The sequence below is a fragment of the Leopardus geoffroyi genome, chromosome A3 (genome assembly GCF_018350155.1).
Source record: "Leopardus geoffroyi isolate Oge1 chromosome A3, O.geoffroyi_Oge1_pat1.0, whole genome shotgun sequence".
Lineage (NCBI taxonomy): Eukaryota > Metazoa > Chordata > Mammalia > Carnivora > Felidae > Leopardus > Leopardus geoffroyi.
This window is the reverse complement of record NC_059336.1, coordinates 33,901,469-33,922,983: the sequence shown is the minus strand read 5'-3', so window position 1 is coordinate 33,922,983 and position 21,515 is coordinate 33,901,469. Positions and strand designations below refer to the sequence as shown.

Genomic DNA, 21,515 nt, shown 5'->3' with positions numbered 1-21,515 from the left:
GGAAGATGAAGTGAATACTGGGTGGGGAAGTGGTGTCAGGGAAAGGAGGCAATGAACAAAGGGCCTGTTACCAAGACAACTCCATCTGCAGGCAACTGAAGCTCAATCCTGATTGGAAATTCTGGGATATGTAGAACCTATCTCAGGTTTAGCCTGCTTAGGGGTGAAGGAGCTGGGGTATTTATATGCCAACATTCCTGACACTTCAGATCTCCTGTGTGTGTGGTTACTAGGGCTTCAGGAGCAGGAGAAAGTCACATGTATTAGATTCTCCAGAGAAGCAGAATCAGTAGGACAGACACACACACACACACACACACATTATGAGGGATCCACTCACATTATTATGGAGTCTGAAAAGTCCCACAATCTGCTGTCTATGAGCTCGAGGCTCATAGACTGGTATACTTCCAGTCCAAACCAGAAGACCTGAGAACCAGGGGAGCCAATGGTGTAAGTCCCAATGTGATTCTAAAGGCCCAAGAATTAGGAGATGATAGTGTAAGTTCTGGTCCAAATCTGAAGGCTTGACAACCAGATGTTTCAACGTCCAAGGGTAGGAGATGATGGATGTTCCAGCTCAAGCACAGAGAACACATTTGTCCTTCTTCCACTTTTTTGTTGTATTCAGGACCTGAACAGATTGGATGATGCCCACCCACATCGATGAGATGAGAGTTATCATCTTTGCTCAGTCTACTGATTTATGTGCTAATCTCACCCAGAAACATCCACACAGACACACCCAGAAATAACATTTTACCAGCTATCTAGGTATCCTTTAGCCCAATCAAATTGGCACATAAATTAGTGGTCATACCACAGGCAAAGAAATGAAGATCTTGGTAATTGGAAAGCTCATGCCCTGCCAGGATTGTCTGAAAGATTGGTAAGTTTGAGTCGGTAGGCAGACAGCCTCAGAGGAAACAACTAAATGGAGGAGGAAAAGGCAAGAGCTGAGAACCCACATGCTGGGAAACACTTCCCACCACTCCCTGTGTCCACCATCACCATCACCAACATAATAGGAGGGCAGAAGAAAGAGTCTATAATGTTTGTCACAGTTAGTCTGGAATCTTACCTCAAAACATGGGAAATATGCATGCAAGCAACCTATAGATGATTGAAGAACATCTAATTGATTTGAAAGGCTGACATTTCATTTTTCATTGAATGAGTCTTTGTAAAATTATCTCTAACTCTGGGAAATTCTCATTTTATGTATCTTTATTTCAGAATGAAAAATTTTGAAACCAATGATTTAGCATTTTCTCCAAAGGAAAATTTTGGAGACAACAGTGGACTTGCTACATACGTATCTAAAGCAATAGACCCATCCATCAGCTGGGAGGATATTAAATGGCTGAGGGGGCTGACATCACTGCCAATCGTTGCAAAAGGCATTTTGAGAGGTTTGTGTTTTTCTCATACTGTTCTCATGATTCTTTGTATATATGATCATGATATTTTTAAGAGAAAATAACCAGGAAAAATTAATGTGGAAATCTAAGGAGACATTCCATCTCTCAATTCTCCATATTGATGTTTGTGAGTAAATATTTCCTCATTCTTAGGTAATACACTGAAGACCTTGTCTCTCATGAAGTAAGAAGTTAACCTTTTTTAAAGTGTTGGGTTTCTGTTGCCTTATCTTGGAGCCATCACTAAATCATGGAGCTTGACAAGGTCTAGGCAAAATGTCTTGAGTTCATTGTTTTGGCTAAAAGCTACAACAAGCTGCTTCTAGACCAAGAAGAAACCCAAGGATGATATTATGACAGCCAGACCTCTTTTAAGAGCCTTTTCTATTTTTCTCTGTTCCTTGCAAGTACTAATGACTAGGACTGATTTTTAGTGTGGTGAATCCCACATGAAGAATGGTTGACTACAACATTAAAATCCTCAAATATCAAGCCATGATTATTACGAAAACTGACTGCTTCTCCAGTATCCACATGTATTCAAATCCCACAGGGAAGTACCAATGACTTGGATAATTTGGAGTATAAGTATAAATGTATTCTCCCACAGAAATGTTTTCCTGCCTTTGAAAACATTTTTTTTAGTTAATTATATAGAAAACTGCCAAAACCTTATTATTTAAATGTGAATGTTTAAGTAAGTGGCTGTGAGATGAGATATTCTATTAACTTATCTCAGGGTCAACAACAACTTCTTTTTTTTTTTTTTTCAACAACTTCTAATCAAAACATTTTCATCAGATTTACTTGAATATGTGAGTCACATGGCCCCTATTTATAAAGCTGTAGACCTGCCCTTGGCTTTATCTATTTAATCTTAAGTGTGCAGAAATAAAGTTAATAAAAGTAAAAGAATGGGTCCAGCAAAGCTTTTAAATAGTGGAAATACATTTGAATCCAGACCTATCTTCATTTGTGCTTTTCAAAAATATTGTTACATTCTTTCCTGTTGATCATTGTACTAGTTCAAAATATCTGTGGATTCTACTTCAAAGAATAGTTCCTAGTGTTATAGACATCTTTAAACAACAGTTTCACTTACTTAACTGGCATACGTGTTGTCATCCATGATTGTTAGCACTACTTCCTATACCTACATTCAACTGTAGATACTATAGAATATTAACCCAAAGGTTCTGCCCCATTCATTCATGCATCTATTCAGTTACTCACTCACGAAGGCATTCATTTTGTAAATATGCATCATGATTATTGTGTGCTGAAGTTAAAAATGATAGTAATTTGAGGTCTTTGGCCAAGAGGAGAGCCCATTCTTGTAGGAGACAGACATAAAAACAAGAATTTGGGGGCAATAAGATGTTACAAGTGCTGAGATAGAAATCTATGCAGTATTAGGGTGGGGTTTCAAATAGGGCATGGACACTTATAAAAGCAGGTTAGGGAGTTTCATTTTAGAATGACAGATAATGTTTGAGTTTTGCCACAATATCAAAAGACTCAGACTGAAATAATACCAAAATAAAGCAGTTCTGAGTAACAATTTATAAAACATATTTGAGAACCACTGAGATTCTTAATCAGGGAAGCAACCTCATCAGATTAGTATCTTAGAAAAATCCAGCATTGTTTCATGGACCTGATGGATGGAGGTGGCAAAATTGTGGTGAGGGGGACACTTAAGAAACTTGTTGCCTGGGCAAGAGATGATTGTGGCTGACCTCAGGAAACTGAGAAGGTGGAATTGAATTAGAAAATTAATGTAGTTCCAAGTATTCAATTCATTCTCATCACAAGTGTGGCCCAGGGCAAAGGGCTTAAAACACAAAGAAGAATGAAGTCTTAGTATAGTCCCATATTTGTCTAATAGAGAACATATATAAGAATGAGGTTATTTACATTTTAAACAAGATTTTCAATTTAGGATTCCCAATATATATCATTTTCTCCAACTCTGTCCTCTAGGATATGATGTATGTCTATTTAATTAGACTTTACTATCATGTGTTATGTTGAAAAATACTCTGGCTTCTAGAACTTCCTTCTGTGGTCATCTTACCTAGGACCACCACCCTCCCCGTCACTTCTCTTTTATTCTCATCCATGTGAATCATATCATTTCTTTCCACATATTTCATAATGTTTTACACATAGTAGATAGCCCAAATGTTTATTGGCTGAAATCCTCAGTGAAAACTATGAGTCTATATAATTAGAGAGACCTCAAAAAGCAAGAGAAAGAGAGATGGAGCATTTGGCATTTGAAAGGAAATAGCTTATTTACAAATGTACAGTTTACATTGTCTAGTTTCTCTGTGACTATTTGTTTCATTTATTTAACAAACAAGAATTGTCTCCATGACAACAACTGCATCAAGTAGTGCAAAAGCTCAGTCTTGATGGGGGCGGGTGAGGGGGGCAGTTCTGGGAAATCCAGTTCTGTTTCACAGATCTTCTTCCAGAAGTCACATGGATAGACTGAGCATCACCCATCCTCTTTCGTTTTCTTTTGATGAAAAAGGTATAGATGATGTTTGCGGGAGCATGAATTCACATATGCTGGAAAGATCTCAGTGAAAATTCACCCCCTTACCACCATTTTAAGAATTGCATCTTAATGAACGCAAATTGAAGTGCAAGATGTAATCTCTTGCTGTGGTTAAACTCTGCCCTTGGAAAACTTCAACACAAACTCTAAACATGTATTTGAGACAGGATTTGGTCTTCGCCAAAACTCATGCTAATAAACAAATGGCTTTATGAGCAAAGGCATAATGCTTTTCAGAGTAGTTTTAAAATTAAAAAAAAAAATTAAACTCTTCTGTGATATTTCCATAGTGGCTTTTTTGTTTCTCAAAACTGTAACTAGCTCTTTTCCTATACACATTTTTTTACAACACTCTCAAAGCTATTCAGAGTTTCTAGATTGTGCTCAAAACTGCTGCCATGCAACTAGGATTTAGTTACTAAATTCCTATGAGATAGTAGAGTCCTGAGTCAAAAACTCCATGGGCTTGAGGGTAAATCTTGAGTACTTAATTAAATATAAAAATAATATATCAAGAAGATAGCAAACAGTGCTATTCCCCATTGACTATTGCATTTGTCAATCAATTAATGTATTAACTGGCAAATTACCATACGTGGAATGCCATAGCAGTAAACGTTAAGGATTAATGAAAATACCAAAAATTCATGAACTTTTTGCAAAGCCAGAACATTTTCACCCTCCTATTAAGGCAACATTGTTTTTTCTCTCTGGATTAAAATAAAATGTGAAACTTTGGACAAGGCTTCATAAGCAGTTAATGAAAGGGGTTCATATCTGGTCATAAATTATTCTTACTTTGCTTCTCCAGATACTCAGGATCTTATCTTCTGAGTAAACCATTCTATCATTTCCCCCTACATTCCCAGCACTGCCTAGAAGAACCTGGAAAACCACTTGAAATGATAGGAGATAACAAACTGTTACTTAAGCAGTGCTTACTTCTAATGAAAGGCTCTTTATAATCATAATCCTGACCAGGATGAAAATTTATTGTTATAAACAAAACTCAATCAGACTTGCCAAAGGCATCCAGCAAACGAATTTTCCTCCACTTACTCATCTGAGTTTATACTTCCTGCACCATCAGATGAAATTAATAGTAACAGTTAATATTTATCCGAGTGCTCAACATGTGTCAGGCACTTTCTAAACACTCATTCAACTACTTTAATTCACAAGCCAATCTTATGTGAATTACTATCCCTATTTTATTACTTAGGAACCCTGATGCACAGAGAGGTTAAGAAGCTTGCCACTTATGTAGCAGGCAAGTAGCAGATCCAAATTCAAATTCAGGTGGTCTAACTACTAACCCTAAGAAGTTAATCATTTTTTTTCATATTGTATAGGATCGGTTTACTGATAATATTCAGTTTCTGAGAACATAGGTTGTAACTACATGTATTTTGATTTTTTTTTTTTTACTTTTGATGTTTGGTATCATGCACACAATTAGATAACCAAAGCAAACCTCCCCAATTCCACATACACTTTACATTGTATTAAGGCCATATTTTTAAAGAACCATTTACCCAAACAGAGTTTAAATGATAATATATTGGGTTTCTGGTTCCAAATAATGGACTGAGTAGATATGTACCCTCTCATCAAACCCATTAAGCCACTGAAAATAAAGTAGAGACATACAAAACTGCATAAGTCTTATGACAGCAGAGGAATGAAAGATAAGGGACACACACAACAGAGAAACTTCAAGAGATTTATGAGAGACACAAAATGTAAGGGAACGTGTTTATAGGAGGAAATGCAAAGAAAACTCCCCCTCATGATAGGCCCAGAGGAAGCCCTGGAGGAGACAGGAGATTCTGTAATGATTGTCTGAGAGGCACCCAGGGTCTAGTCTGCAAGTGTGACAGAGATGGAAGATGAGAAGTGGAGAAGAAAGCCAGGAGATTCATGAGAGTTCTGCTTGTGAAGCTCTTACAGAAGCCAGCCATCCTGCCCTCCCTCATCGCTTGTGCAACAATGGGCCACTTGACGTGGTAGCTCCATCCTTTCTAAAGAAATGAATGAATGGCTGGAACAACCTATGGGTGGAAAACATTGACAATATGACATGATGCTGTTCTCGGCTCTGACACTTAAGGAGCTCACAGTCTAGTAACCCCTAGTTAACAGTCAAGTTCCGCTGTGCGCTCACATGACGTGTTCATTGTTATGAGTGGAGATTGGGTGGGCAAGTAAGTTCTCTGATCTTTTCTTATAAGGGCACCAATACCCTCATGAAAGCCCCACTCTCATGAACTCATCTAACTTTAATCACTTTCCAAAAACACCATCTCTAGATACTATCACGTTGGAGGTTAAGGTTTCAACATACAGACTTTGGAGGGATTCAAACATTCAGTCCATGAACCATGAGTTTAACATTTTCATGTACATATAGTTTTAGAAGAGAAATAATACTAGCATCATTTGTTTAAATGGATATACTTAAAAACTAGCACTCAATAAAACACAGGTTCGAAAATGATGGTTTAGCATACAGTTTAAAAAAGGTCAGAATTACAGATTCTCTTATGAATCTTTTTTTCATTATTCTTGGTCAGGTCTGCCCTTGATCTCCATTGCTGGATTTATGAATGTATACAATGTTTGGTATCCATTTGGTTACATTTCCTAAATATGCTTTTCACTACAATCTTAGGCCAACTATTTCTGAGTGTTAAATTTGAGTATCAGTGTCATTTGCCTGATTCTGTTAGCAAATGTGTTTTTATTGTGAGCATGCTGAAAACAATAGTTTGAAATATAAAATATAAAAAGTGTGCTGGAAATTGATTTGAGAGAATGTTAATCTATTTTAAAACTATATTTTCAGAAGTTGATATATTTTGAAGCATGATTAGAGACATAGCATATAATTTTAATTTTTGTACATTTTCATATACTTCAATAGGTGAAATACATTTAATTATAGAACAATACAACTTAAGATAATTATTGAAGACATAACTTTGTATTAAAGAATATTTTTGGAATAGATTTGTTCCTTTCCTGTTACACTTAAGGTGCTTTCCACTGATGTATTCTTTTATGCTATGCAAATTGCAAAGGGGTAATTCTGCTAAACACTAAATGGTATTATCTCATTAATAATAATAAAAATGCTTAGTAGGAGTACTTCCTTGTGAGACTAAATAAATTTTAACTGCATATCAATTTGCTATCTACTGAAAATTTTATGCCATCATTAAACTGTTGTCAATGCTAACACTTTGGTCAAGGAAACTATCACTACTATTCTAGACCTAACCCTTGGTGTATTCCTATGCTCAAGATTCTGAGCAAGGTATGAGGTCAGCCTCCCTTTGACTGGGACCTTTCAATTTCTAAACCCATGTCTTCTGTTAAATTGCCTTTTCATATACAATGGCTGTCTTTCTCTTTCTAGGTGATGATGCCAGGGAGGCAGTTAAACATGGTTTGGATGGGATCTTGGTGTCGAATCACGGGGCTCGACAACTTGATGGGGTGCCAGCCACCGTGAGTTTCAGCAAATGCTGAGATTTCCCTTTGGAGTTTTCATTTCTATCACAGTTTGGGGTATCTCTGGATTTACCTCTACCCTGTGTATTGTGTGTGTGTGAATACTCAAGGTAAAATATGTGTGAATATATGAGATCTTTGATTTTAAGTGTAGTGGCATAGAACTACCTAAATTTGATCATTAATTAGTCCAGTACAGTTATTTGTAAACTTTTAAAAGTCATCATTAAAAAATAAGTCATTTGTGGGCAGGGATTATCCTTGTATTCATAGGTACACTGAGAGGTATAATGTAAATTAGAGTATAAGAGAAATGGTTATGTCTTGAGAGTTAAGAGGAGCTAACAGATCCATTGTAATTGTAAAAGACTTGGGTGGAGTTTGAGATCATTGGTATAAGAGGTCAGGAGGAAGGAAAGACTGAAATTTCCTGTGACTGTGGGAGTTGAACAGCTACAGAGAGAGGTTGGGTGGGTGGGTGGGGAAAGGAATAGAAATTCTACAGCCCAGGTGAGAGGAGGTCAGCTGCAAATGGGCTACTTTGCTTGAGCTGTGCATGACCTTGGCCGCACATTAGAATCACCTGGGGAACTTCAAAGACTCCTGATGCACAAGCTGCATAATACATCAATTTATCAGAATATCTGGGGACAGGGGGCATAGGCACCAGTATTTTTTAAAGCTACCTATGAGATTCCAGTATGCATCTATGATTTTTTTAATACACTGTACAAACTGTACCAGGCAAATCAGAATCCAGAATGTAGACATAAAGTAAACCAGGGAGCCTGGGGTGGTTCAGTTGTTAAGCATCTGACTTTGGCTCAGGTCATGATCTCACGGATTCCTGAGTTTGAACCCCACTTCAGAAGAACATGAACCCTGTTTGGGTGAACACGAGCCCCGCTTTGGGTGAGCCCCACTTCTCTCTCTCCCTCTATCTCTCTCTGTCCCTCATGGGATTCTCTCTCCCTCTTTCTCTGCCCATTACTCACTTGTGCCCTCTTTCTCAAATAAATAAATAAATAAATAAAGTAAACCAAATTGGCTTGAAAGCTGTGGGACTGAGTTAAAATAGTGAAGGAGAGCAGTTAGCCCCAAGAGGGCCAAAAGCATTTGACCCCTGTTATCAGAATCACTCAGTCATGGTTATTATATGGATGGCTTTAATTAGGATGACCAGTGAATTTACTCAAACAACTGGAAGTACAGCAGGAGAAATAATTTAGTTAAGTAGTAATGGATTACTCTTCACTGAACTATCAGGTAGATTTAGATAAGTCCATAGACTAGTTGTGTGGGTCTTGGGACAGACTAAATGATGACAGGGGAATACTGGATGTCGTCCATGTTTGTACTCCATTTTTCCTAAAGCATCAATGGTAGGAATGAACTCATCTTTGCACACTGTAGGATCACAGAGTCAAGAATCAAATCACAAAACTGGAAGTTTTCAGTCCTTTCTAATTCAGCTTTACTTATAGAGACCAGTCTTCTTAAATGTTGCCTGCAGGGAAAGGGAGGTGGAGAATGAAGACCCCCTCTGGGCAGGGAGGAGAAGCTGGTCACAGCTCAAGGCTCTTTTGCAGATTTATGCCTCTCTTGTGTATGAAGACATAGACTTAGTGTGCAGGCCAAATTAAGTTTGTTTTCTAAAAATAAAATCTAAATCTACTGAAATCAAATCTAACTAGATTTTAAGGGGAAAATATCTAAATGGTGTGGTTTATTTCCCTCTGGCTGAGGGGATATGGAAACTTATCTAAAAGGGCTTTTTGAGCTGTGGTCTCTGAGACTTTTAAAAAAAACAATGACACTCCCCTTCACATGCTGTGTGCAAGAGAGGAGATGCTTGCTTGACTTTTGCCTCATACTTTAGAGCAAATTTAAGGCCCATGGTGGTGAGAGAAATGTGAGATTAGATTCAGCTTACACTGAAGATGTTTTTCCCTCAGTGTGTAGGTTTTGAGATGAAGAGCAAATAGTTACAAATTAAGTTTAGGCCAATGTCCTTACACTCAAGGTAATAATGTGGCCAACATCACTCTTGAAGAGGGGCACCTGGCTGGCTCAGTTGATAGACAATGTGACTCTTGATCTTGCGGTCATTAATTCAAGCCATACATTGGCTGTAGAGCTCACTCAAAAAAAAAAAAAAAAAAAAAAAAAAGAAAAGAAAAGAAAGAAAAAAAAAGATTGCTCTTCCTCTTGAAGTCATTAGAGATCAAAATGACAGCATCAAATCAATTTTCAAATCCCATTGTACTGGAATATCTCAAACTGGGGTCCAAGAACAGATTCTCTGGAGTCTTTGAATTCTAGAAGCATTTTTTTCAATTTTTCATTTTTGTTTTGATGCTAACTGGACCTAAACTACCTTAAGCTTAAAAATATTCTTGGGTCGCCTATGTGGCTCAGTTGGTTGAGAGTCCAACACTTGATTTCAGCTCAGGTCTTGATCTCACAGCTGGGAGATCAAGCCCTGAGTTGGGCTCCGCATACATATGTATGTATATGACACTCTTTTCTTGTGAAAATGTTCATCTACAAAAAATTTTCATAAAATAATATTTGGGCTGTTAAGTCAAGTGTTTCCAAAATTGAGTCCTTGAGCACGTTCTATGAGATCCAAGATATATATATATTTTTAAAGGGATCCATGTAATTCTACCTTTGAGATACGCTGATGTATCAGTTAGCCTTTGCCGTGTAACAAACCACTTGGAAAGTTACTGGCCAAAATTCAATAGATGTTCCTTCATGTCACAATTTTGTGAGTTAGAAATTTGGGCTGAGATTGGCTAGGAGGTTTTTCTGGTCTCAGCTGGGCTCACTCATATGCATGTGGTCAGCTGCTGGGTTGACTAGGACAGGCTGGGGTGGGGTGGCCTCAGTAGGGACAGCTCTGCATTGTCTCACATTAGGTAGGTTGGTTCTCACAAGATGGCAGGTTTCCTAGAGGGTAATTGCAGACATGTAAGGCCTCTTCAGACTGAAGCTTAGAATAGGCACATTGTAGCTTCTCACTATTCTATTCTCTCTACATTCCATCGGTAAAAGTAGGTCACAAGGGTAGTTCAGATGCAAGGGATGGGAAAATAGACTCTCCTATCCCCATGCCCACCGCCCCCCACCCCCCCAATGATGGGAGGAGTAGAAATGTCACATTGCAAGGAAATGAAGTTAGGGAGGAAAATAATTGCAGGCATTCTTGCAATGGTAAATAGTTAAGCCTATAGGAACCAATGATTTCCTAAACACGCTTAGTAGAAACCCCACCCAGGGCTTCCTGGTATGATGTATGATGAGTAGAGTGGGGTAAAGGGTCAGAGGAATATTTCCAGACAGTAATGTGAACTCTGGCTCTTTTGCTTTTAACTAAATCAGCTCTGATTTTATATGCTTTGTGTTCAATTGCTTTGGTTTGAGACCTTTAAAGGGTTCCATGCCCCAAACGTCAGCCATCAGGAGTATACTGATGGATACTGTGGGAAGATAGAAAGGTGAGAGCTCCCTGTGAGTAGAAGTTTTGTGGGACAGGGAACATCCTGGAAAAGTGTGACGTCGGCAAGAATGGGAAAAAGTTTCATTGCGAGTCACAACTCTGTGGGATTCTTTTTGGCTCCCTTAAACCGTCTGCATACTGGTTTGAATAAAGCAGGTCCTCAATAAAGTGTTTAGTAAGCCAGTGAATGGATGGATGAGTTAGCAAGTATATTGGGATTTTACCACATTTTCCCTTAGATTAACCCCACCAGAGGTGAGCCCACAATTAGTTGTCTAAAGAACCACTAAGGAAAGAAAAGCCAAAATGAATGGTCTCTGAGATGTGTAATAAGCTGAAAAAAGGAAACATAACAGTCATAAAATAGTGGATTTGTCTACTGTATTTATTTATTTAATCTCCTCTGATCAGAATTATTCTCTGAAATATATACCCAGCAGAACTGTAGCTACTGAAAGAAAAAAGGGGGAAGACAGAAAAACTCAGCAGTGGATAGAACATCCTTGTCCACAGACACACAAAACACCAATCTGGGTTCTGTTATACAGCCCAGAATTCACATTTTAAGTATCCTTATTAGTTTCCTTTTAGGCCAGGTTGGGCATTGGAAATAACGTAAACAGACTTGATTTGCGTGACTTTGAAAATGTGTATTGAACCCAAGCTAGCTAATATTTTTCTTTGGTTTTGGTTTCAAATGGGGAAATACGCTTAATTATAGCTTGCATCATCTCTTGGAAATTGTAGCATTTATATGTTGATGTAACTTGCCTGACTGTAAAAGGAGGACTATGTATAGGTAAAGGGGCATATGTAAATGGATCCAAAGCATGTTTGGCAAGGCAGAAAAGCCAAAAGGAAAAGGGGAAAATCACATTACCTGCCAAACACTTAGGGGCTGCATGCCAAAAGTTGCCTTCACTTCCTCCAAATGTGTAGCTGGGTTTGGTCTTCAGCCCTTTACATAAAACTCTATTTAAGTTTAGCCTCTAAATTTTCGGGGGAAAGTGGGAAAGCCTTTGAGTGATTTCAGTACAATTATGTCTAGGAAAACTGCACTCGAACACATGGTAGCTTCTTCAGCATACATTTTAGATGTGGATTGGACTTAATTTTATACTTAAATATTTTGGAATAAATGTGGGTTATTTCTACAGATTTTGGCCTACAGGTCACCTTTTGAATTGTTTGCATTCTCAAGTGCAAAGATTTACATAAAAATAGACAACTGTATCAGCTATTACTACTAACTATATTGGCTATTAGCCAACTGTATTAGCTATTACCACATAATACTATGAGACAACAGATTCCAGACTCAGCGACTTAAATCTGCAGTCATTTATTCCCATGAAACTTTGTGTCAACTGGAAGGGGGTGGGGGCAGGCTGCTGATCTGGACTTGGTACTGGTTAAGTGGCTGTGCTCCAAATTTCATGTCCAGCTGGGCTTAGCTGGGCTAGCTTTGCTTCCTGAATTCCTGAATATCTATTCTGGGGCCCCAGGAAAGGGAAAGCATTGCCCAGGAGGTTCTCCTCTCATGGCAAGTGGCACATGTGCCAGAGAAAGTTGAAATGTATGAGGTCGTTTAAGGTCTATGTCCAGGAATGGCACTCTGCCACCTCTGCTCACACGTTATTGGCCAAAGTAAGTTGCAAGGCCAAGGCCAATGTCAAGGAGCAGGCAAGTGCACTCTGTTTCCTTTAGAAGGAAACACTGCAAAGTTACCTTGGAAATGGAGTGGTTTCAGAGTGATGTGAAGGATCAGGAACAATATTGCCATCTACCAGATCAACCTCTATGAGTCTCTTGTGTTCTTTGGTGCTGATATAAGTCCATCATCAATTGCCAATCCAGATGAGGACCTTCAAGGTGCATGTGGTCTTGGTCCTTTTAAAGCAAAGAAGGGCACTGGGTGGCTCAGTTGGTTAAGCGTCCGACTTCGGCTCAGGTCATGATCTCACGGTTCATGAGTTCGAGCCCCGTGTTGGGCTCTGTGCTGACAGCTCGGAGCCTGGAGCCTGCTTGGGATTCTGTCTCCCTCTCTCTGTGCCCCTCCCCCACTTGCACTCTATCTTTCTTTCTCTTTCAAAAATAAATAAGCATTAGAAAATAATAATAAAATAAATTAATAAACAAACAAACAAACAAAAAATAAAGCAAGAAAAATATTTTCATGGAGATTTCCCTAATAGATGGCTAGATGCAAAATATATTGGATGAGGAAATCAGAGACTAGGTTTTTCATTAGTAGCCCTGCTTGCATTTTTATGTACCACTGCTTCCACGGACAATTAAGTATTAATTTAACAATTGCTTTTCAACAGGTAAATAATATACAGAATAATTTACATGAGCAAGATATTTCATTTGTTTTTATACATTTTATAAAGCATAGCTATAAAAGGTCATTACATGTATTAAAATTATGCTTATATTTTATTAAATCATGGTCTTTAAATTTGAAAAAATTTGAAAAAAGTTCAATTTTGAAATAAAAATAAGCCACTCAACTGAAAATTTAGTTGGTTTTTACTTACTAACATTTGCACCCTACTCTTTCAGGAGGGAAAAATTTTGGCGTTGATTCCAAACCTGCTTAGCTTCTTTAACGCTAAATCCTGTCAGATGGTCAATGGCTGTGGAGACTGAGTTCGGTAACAATTTAACATGCATACCGTCACATTATTGACCACTTCTCCCTACAGATTGATGCCTTGCCAGAAATCGTGGAGGCTGTGGAAGGGAAGGTGGAAGTCTTCCTGGATGGGGGTGTTCGGAAAGGCACCGATGTCCTGAAAGCTCTAGCCCTGGGAGCCAAGGCTGTGTTTGTGGGGAGGCCAATCATTTGGGGCTTGGCGTCCCAGGTAATTGGAGGATGAAGAAATAAATATATAAAACAGAACTACAGTGACATAAATGCATGAATTAAGTCAGACTGATTTACCCCAAAGATCTGTATCTTTTTACTTGCTTAGGGAGAGAAAGGTGTTCAAGACATCCTTGAGATCCTAAAGGAAGAATTCCGATTGGCCATGGCTCTGAGTGGTAAGACTGGCCATTCTCCTTTTCAACTTTCTTTTCTTCTTATGGGCTTTAGGCCAGGCTCCTTGGTGGACAGAAGTAAACTTGAGGGGGAAGAAGATGGACTCATTTGGGCTGTAATTAAATTTGAAGTTGGCTCCATGTTTACATCTCTAGTGCAGAATCCTCTGAACAGAGGAAGTGCTCAGTGTACACAGCCAGCAACAGTCGCTAAGCCTCTATCTTTGACAGTCTCACCAGGGATATGTTGGCGAGTGTGAGTACCTGAAGGGTGAAGCCTACACTATACTCTTCCTTATCTCATAACACGTGAACAAAAAATCTAACTGGCTAGTCAACACCTTCACTGGGATGTCTAAGTGGCATCTCAAACTCCACCCGTCCCAAATGAAGCCACAAACTTTTCCTATTGAAACTACTCCACCTGCAGACTCTCCGATCTCAGTTTATGTTAATACCATTGTTTCAAAAACCTTGAGTTATTTTTGACTCCTCACATCCCTCACACCCTCACATCCACAGGACCTCTATCTGCAAAACGTTGTCAGAACCTAACCTCACTCGCTATTACAAGAGTTCCTCTGTGTTTCTTTCTAATCAGTCCCTCTGTCCCCTTGATATTGCAGGTCTGTCTGTCCTTGCCTACCTCACCCTCCCACCCTGATCACAGCAGTCAGAGTGATCTCTTTACACATTAATTCAGATCATGCCACTGTTCTGATAAGGACCCTCCAATGGCTCTTGGTTTATTTACTCAGTGTAAATGCCAAAGTCCTTACAGTGGTCTACAAGACCTTTATGTAGCTTGACCTCTGTCACCCCTCTGACCTCAACTCCTGCTGTCACCCTTGCTTATTCTGCCCAAGCCACATTTACCTCCTGCTCTTCCCTATGTCAGACATGTTTCAGCCTTAAGGCCTTTGTAGTGACCATTCCATCTTTCCAGATGCTGTTCCCGGGTGTCTACATGGCTACCTGCCTCACGTCCTTCAAGTCATAACTTAGATCACCTTTTCTCAACATCCTGACCACCCTATGTAAAATGGCAGTCCATCCTCCACCCACCTGCTCAGCTTCCAGTTTTCTTTCCCTGTTACTATTTCATTCTTCTCCCACAGCACCTATCACCTTCTATAAACCATCTATTGTTTCATTTACTTTTTAAATTATTTGCATCATGTATTATCTTTAGCTCTGTAGAATACAAGAAGCATGAGGCAGGGATCTTTGTTGTATTCAATTCAGCATCCCCAGTGTTTAGAGCAGCTCCTGGCACTTAAATAATATTTGCTGAAGAAATAAGTAAAAAAAAATTAAAAAATCACCTTATTACTAGTGGCTGTTTTGAATCTGACTCAGAATGGACCTTGAGATGCAAAGAATGACATTGAGTCCAATGATCAACTTCCAAAGGTAATGAGAGTTTCCTTTTCTGTGATCCATGTCACCCAGATTGTCCTCATGGATAGAATTCCTGAGATCAATGGTCTACTCCTACTGTGCTGAGCCGGTGTGGACACAGCCTCAGTGAGCAGCATGCCATTCTGTGAATCCTCACTCTGCATTTTAATTTGCTGCAGACATATCCTAAAAGAGAGCTTTCAGCCACTGACTCTCTATTAAATGTGGCAGAAAGAATATACTCTTTGTGTTAATAAAAATATGTGCCAGTCATTTTGTGTTAAGGACTGTTTAGGTAATAAAAATGGTCTCGTGCCACATAAGATTTGGCAAGCCTACCTTGAGTCATAAACCTTACATTTGTCAAGTTTTACATTCCTTGGGAAAACGATTACCTGCCTGATTATTATTGCATTCATGTCATATTAAATGTATGCATTATTTTCTCAGGGTGCCAGAACGTGAAAGTCATCGACAAGACATTGGTGAGGAAAAATCCTTTGGCCGTTTCCAAGATCTGACAGTGCACAATATTTTCCCATCTGTATTATTTTTTTTTTTCCGGCATGTATTACTTGACAAAGAGACACTGTGCAGAGGGTGACCACAGTCTGCAATCCCCACTTCAATACAAAGGGTGTCGTTCTTCTCCAACAAAATAGCAATCCCTTTGAGCTCATTGCTTTTGACTTTTCAATGGGTGTCCTAGGAACCTTTTAGAAAGAAATGGACTTGCATCCTGGAAATATATTAACTGTTAAAAAGAAAACATTGAAAATGTGCTTAGACAACGTCATCCCCTGGCAGGCTAAAGTGCTGAAAAACAAAAGATATCCTTTGGTAAAATTGGAGGTAGCTACCACTGAGGTAGAAAGATAATGATCTCACTGTTTATTACTTTGCATTGTGTTTAGATATCCTTAAGCCGGGTTCTTAAGTTGTAAGCTCAGGTTCAAAAGGTTGGACCATGCCAGGAGAAACAGGAGATTTAGATTCCCAACACGGAGGAGGTAGCCCTTGATAGAATTGGGTCGAGCTGGTGAGAATATGTGACTTTCTGGATACTTTTTAACACCCTGACTTATGCTACTTCTTTGAACGTAGATTTCTGTTCACATCTTTAGTGCCTGCAGGTATCTGAATATTTTATGACATATATATATATATATATATATATATATATATATATATATATGTATGTATATATATATATATAAAATCTTCTTAATCAGAAAAAAATAAAGCATTTTTGAAAAGAGTGTATCTGGTCTATTCATAACAAGATGAAATTCAACCATTTAATCTCTGAACCCTAGTAACTGCCCTGTTCCCCCACTAATTCTCTTATACCTTCTAGCTCTTCTTTATTCTTTTGCTTCTTTTCCACTTAGAGTCATAAGCAGGGCCAGTTGCATAATTTATGAGGATTATGCCAGATGAAAATGTGATGCCCTTGCTCAAAAAGCAGGAAAATGTCCTTTCTTTCCTTCCACAGTTTTTCTCTTAACCTGTCGTGGTATCCTTTATTTGCTATTTAATGTCCTATTCCCTTGGATATGAGGTTACTTACAGAGCAAGTGTAGACCCTCACAGGTGCCTGAACACTGCTCTGTGATATGCTCTGACTCTCCGATGCCTGTTCCCAGGACTCAGCCAGAGGTGGACAGTGGCACTGTCAATGACAGGTGGGTGACCCAGCTGCCAAGGACTCATTTAGGGGAGGTGGGCAGATGGCAGGAGATAGGACATTGTGTGATTCTAGGCTCCAAGCCCCTAACACGTTTCGTAGTCCCAATGACTTTTACTTATAAGACACAAACTCAAAGGTAAAATTATTAAGAATTTGAATCCAACAACCACAGAGCATTAAACCCCAATGTGAGGCCCCCTTCTGAGTGTGGAGGTACTGTGCAGCTGTACTGGCCTTGCGCTCTAGAAGCCCTGGTCATGTGACTTTTAAATTTGTTCCTGAAACCTGGCATTGGCAGATTAGTGGTAAACTTGGTAGCCAAAATAACTTTGAAATTTAATTTTTTGCCATCTCCCTGGTTGTTCAACCCCTGTGAAATAGTAAATGAAACAATGGATAGAATCACTAACTAAAAATACGATTTTTATGTTATGTTTTATCACTTTGTTTTATTATTCTCGAATCTCTCTCTCTCCCTCCCTCTTTTCTCCCTTAATTGCTGGGCCATTCCCAAATACTATGGAATGTCATAGTTGGAAAGATGGAATGTCATAGCTCTTTCTTTCTAAAATTATTGATTTAGTCTGATAAAAAATCGTTTAATCTGATAGAAAGGAATAGTTACCCCTCAATATTTTCTGCAAATGCAGAGAAGGAATATAATTGTCATATCATGTAACTGTTTAACACCTGTACGATTAATGTTACTTAATAGGCATATAATAAGCACCTCTTTGATTCCCACAACTGATTTTGAAATGCCTCTGCTGTCGGCAAAGAATGTCTACTTTGACTACATCATAGTATGTGGCCGAGAGGTGAAAATAAAAAGTTGATAACTTTCCCAGCAAATGGAGATCCACACATGGATTCTAAGAAAATTTTATGCAACTTATGTGAGACTGGGGATTCGTGGTCTTAATTTTTGAATTTCTGGACACTTTTATGACCTCCTCAGCCATGCTACCTACTTGAATGTAGACTTTCAATTTTCCTACGGAGGTATAATGTCACTGAAGCCTTTATGGTATATATTATTTCCATTACCAGAAAGATACAAAGTCATTTTTACTTTCCTTTGAGAGTGTCTCCAGTCCAGGTGTAATAATACTAACACTAAAGCTATCTGATGGCTGAGACAGAAATGGAGCATGTTGGTTGCATGTCTCCTGCTGAGAATTTGTTTCATGAACTTGATAGAAGTTCTCTGAAGAAGCCACATGACATTTCTGTTCTGAGTTTTCTGAAATATGTTGGGAAGGGGTCAAAGGGAATGGATAGTTGAATCTAGGCCAACCCTGCTTTCCTTGAATGTCACTAATTTAATGTGTATAGTGCTCTAGAGTAGTATTTCTCAAACTGTAGAGTGTATCACAGTCACCCAGAGGACTGATTTAAACAGAGTGCTAGGGGGGTGCCTGGGTGGCTTGGTCGGTTAAGCATCCGACTTCGGCTCAGGTCATGATCTCATGGTCCCTGAGTTCGAGCCCTGCGTCGGGCCTGTGCTGACAGCTCAGAGCCTGGAGCCTGTTTCAGATTCTGTGTCTCCCTCTCTCTCTGCTCCTCCCCTGTTCATGCTTTGTCTCTCTCTGTCTCAAAAATAAATAAACGTTAAAAAAAAAAAAAACATAGTGCTAGGCCTCATGCCTATAGATTCTGATGCAGCAGGTCTGGGGAGGGGCTGGAAATAGGCATTTCTAACATGCTTCCAGGTGAGGCTGATATGGCTCTTCTGGGCAGCACACCTTGAGAACCGCCCATCTAGTTGAGAAGGAAGCATCAAATCAGATTTGCCAGGCACATCATGTAATGAGCCAGTTGTTGGATGTGGACCACGCCCCACCTATAAAGGGCAACTTCTCCTTAGCCAATTGATTATTTTAGTTGAATCTTATTCCTTATTGAGGTAGAAAGTGCTTCCAGTGAGGTGTGTAGAGGGTTGAAACCTAAGTGCATAGGTGAATGTATTTTACGTATACACCCTTACCACCACCACTACCACCCAGATCAAGATACTGAATGTTTCCATCATCCCCAAAAGTACCTGCTCTGCTAGAAGTAAACTTATATGCTAACTTCCAACACCACAAATTAGTGTGGGCTGTTCTTAAACTTTGCATAAGTGAAACCTTACGGTGTATGCTTTTTGTTTTGGTTTCTTTTGCACCATGTATGTGAAATCCATTCGTGTTGTTGAGTATATCAGCTGTTAGTTCTATTTATTGCCCTGTAGTACATCCAGTGTAGAAACTACCACAATTTGTCTCTCCATTCTCCTAGAGCTACTTGGTTGGGGTATTTGCAGTTTTTCTGCTGAAAGCCGATTCCAGCTGAATATAAGCACAGTATTATTTTCTGGTTTTTCAAGAAAGGAGCTAGACATCGAAGTTGTTACATAAACATTTTAAATGTTGGTGAATATTTAACATTTTGAACATTGAACAGGTCATGTTAAACGTGGTTGCGGCCCATGTCTGGCCCACGAGTCACAGGTTCTCAACGCCTGTAACATCTTGTCCTCACAAATGTTTCCCTCATGGCTAAAATGCCTCTTATGCCCCTGTACAGAGTCATGCCTGAGACATGTAGCACTGATGGGTGCCTGCCAGCAGAATTTCTCAGAATCTCTTTTGTTTAAGCTTACATCGATTCTGCTCCCTGGAAGATTGTGGGTGTGAAATAAACTTCCTTCGCTCCACCAGGCTTGGGGAGCCCAGGTTCATGGTCCTATAGGAATGAATTGAATGGTATTGATGCTTCTTAGCGTGCAGTTTGCAAAGTGCATCTGTGTCATTGCTGTGTTATTCATTCATTTATTTATCTTGCCAAAACATTAGCATTTGTGAAACAGCTTTAGAGGGTTGTGGTGGATTAGTACAGCATGAAAGGAAGTTGTGGCTTGTTCTCGAACAGGGAGAAAAGACTTTTCATTGTAAAATTCATAATCTATTTACTGTCTGATGGACTGTATTACATGTCAGTTGCATAGCAACAAAACAAAGTTTGTCTGTTTAGGAAAATCTGAAGGTTTCTTGTAACATAAAGATAGAGGATGCTTTCTGAACTTACATTTGCTTCAACACGCACTCTGTCACATGCCAATAATAGAACAACATCATGATGAGAGTTTATTTTAGGTAATATAAATGTTAACCCAAATGATGGAAGGCTATTATTATATGTTTATGTGATGGGAAATCTTATCTATTTTAAAAGATGCAATTTCCTGTCTTTATCCAAATCTAACTTGAGCAATAGCTGTCTTCTTTTCTCCCTAATGTGGTTGCCCATAGTTGGTTGGGGGGAATAAGAAATGTTTATTTTTATCCAGTTTATCTTTGTTTCTCCACTGATTTTTTTTTTCTGAATATCATTTTAGATAATGAGCATAGGTTCAGCTGAAGATTTTCCAGGATCTTCTACAAATCAAGAATTGTGTTTCCCTGAATAATGTCAAAACAAGGGCTGAATTCAAGCAAACAATGAATTTGATTTTGTTTGTTCATTTGATTCAGCATCACTGGGGAAGAGATTCTGACTTGGTTTTTCAGCTGTTATTCTCTGGTTAGATCATCCATCTTGAAAGCTGATTTGTTTTCCATTACAGTCAAACTCCTCAGTCTGTTTCTAAGAATGGGATCTTCTCATTGATCGAGTTGTTTATGGTAATATGCTTCTGGTTATATGCTAGAGCCTCATTACTAACCTCACGAAATGGTCAGGGCCAACCTGCCCAAAAGCACTGGATTAGGATCCTGAAGATCTGAGTGACCTAGCAGAATGAAAGCTGTGAAATGAAGACATAGCATGGTGAACTATGTGAGAACAGATCATGGATTATAAATTGGCATTGAAAGTCTTATTAATAATAATTATTAACAGGAGACATAAGGTAACAAATTCTGATATGTATTTTGTTTTTATATTATTTATTTTGGAAAATTAACATTTTTTTGGTGAAAAATCTTTAAGGATTTCAAACAATTCAACAGAGTAGAAGTAAGAATCATATATTTTGCCATGTAGAGATAATTGTTACTTATGTTAGGTGAGTACTATTTCAGATATTGCTGTACCCATATAATAAATAGCAGTTGGATAGATAGAAACGGCTTCTATAGAATAGGACAACACAATACATTTTACATTTAAGTAAAATATTCAATCTAGTTGTACCTGAATTTAGTAGAAGAGAAAGTGAAATTGAAAGGAATTCTTAAAATTAAGGTAAATGCTTCTTTCAAAAAATAAATGCAGCATAAAAGTGCCTGTTCATCATATTTTTTAAATTATGAAAAACTTAACAGGTTGGAGTAATTTTTTGTTCTGGCATTTTTGTTCTGGCATACACATGTTTCATTTGTAGACAGTATC

At 38.6% G+C, this 21,515-nt stretch overlaps 1 protein-coding gene across 1 annotated transcript in view; it reads left to right on the top strand.

Annotated features, from left to right (window-relative positions):
* HAO1 (hydroxyacid oxidase 1) overlaps positions 1-16,601 on the top strand; it is a 46,200-nt gene extending 29,599 nt beyond the window's left edge. Inside the window, exons 4-8 of the mRNA XM_045445278.1 lie at positions 1,237-1,412; positions 7,406-7,497; positions 13,714-13,872; positions 13,984-14,053; positions 15,902-16,601. Of these exons, the coding sequence (XP_045301234.1) occupies positions 1,237-1,412; positions 7,406-7,497; positions 13,714-13,872; positions 13,984-14,053; positions 15,902-15,972 (568 nt within the window). The 3' untranslated portion in view covers positions 15,973-16,601. The remainder of the gene's footprint in view (positions 1-1,236; positions 1,413-7,405; positions 7,498-13,713; positions 13,873-13,983; positions 14,054-15,901) is intronic.
* The last annotated feature ends 4,914 nt before the right edge of the window (positions 16,602-21,515 follow it).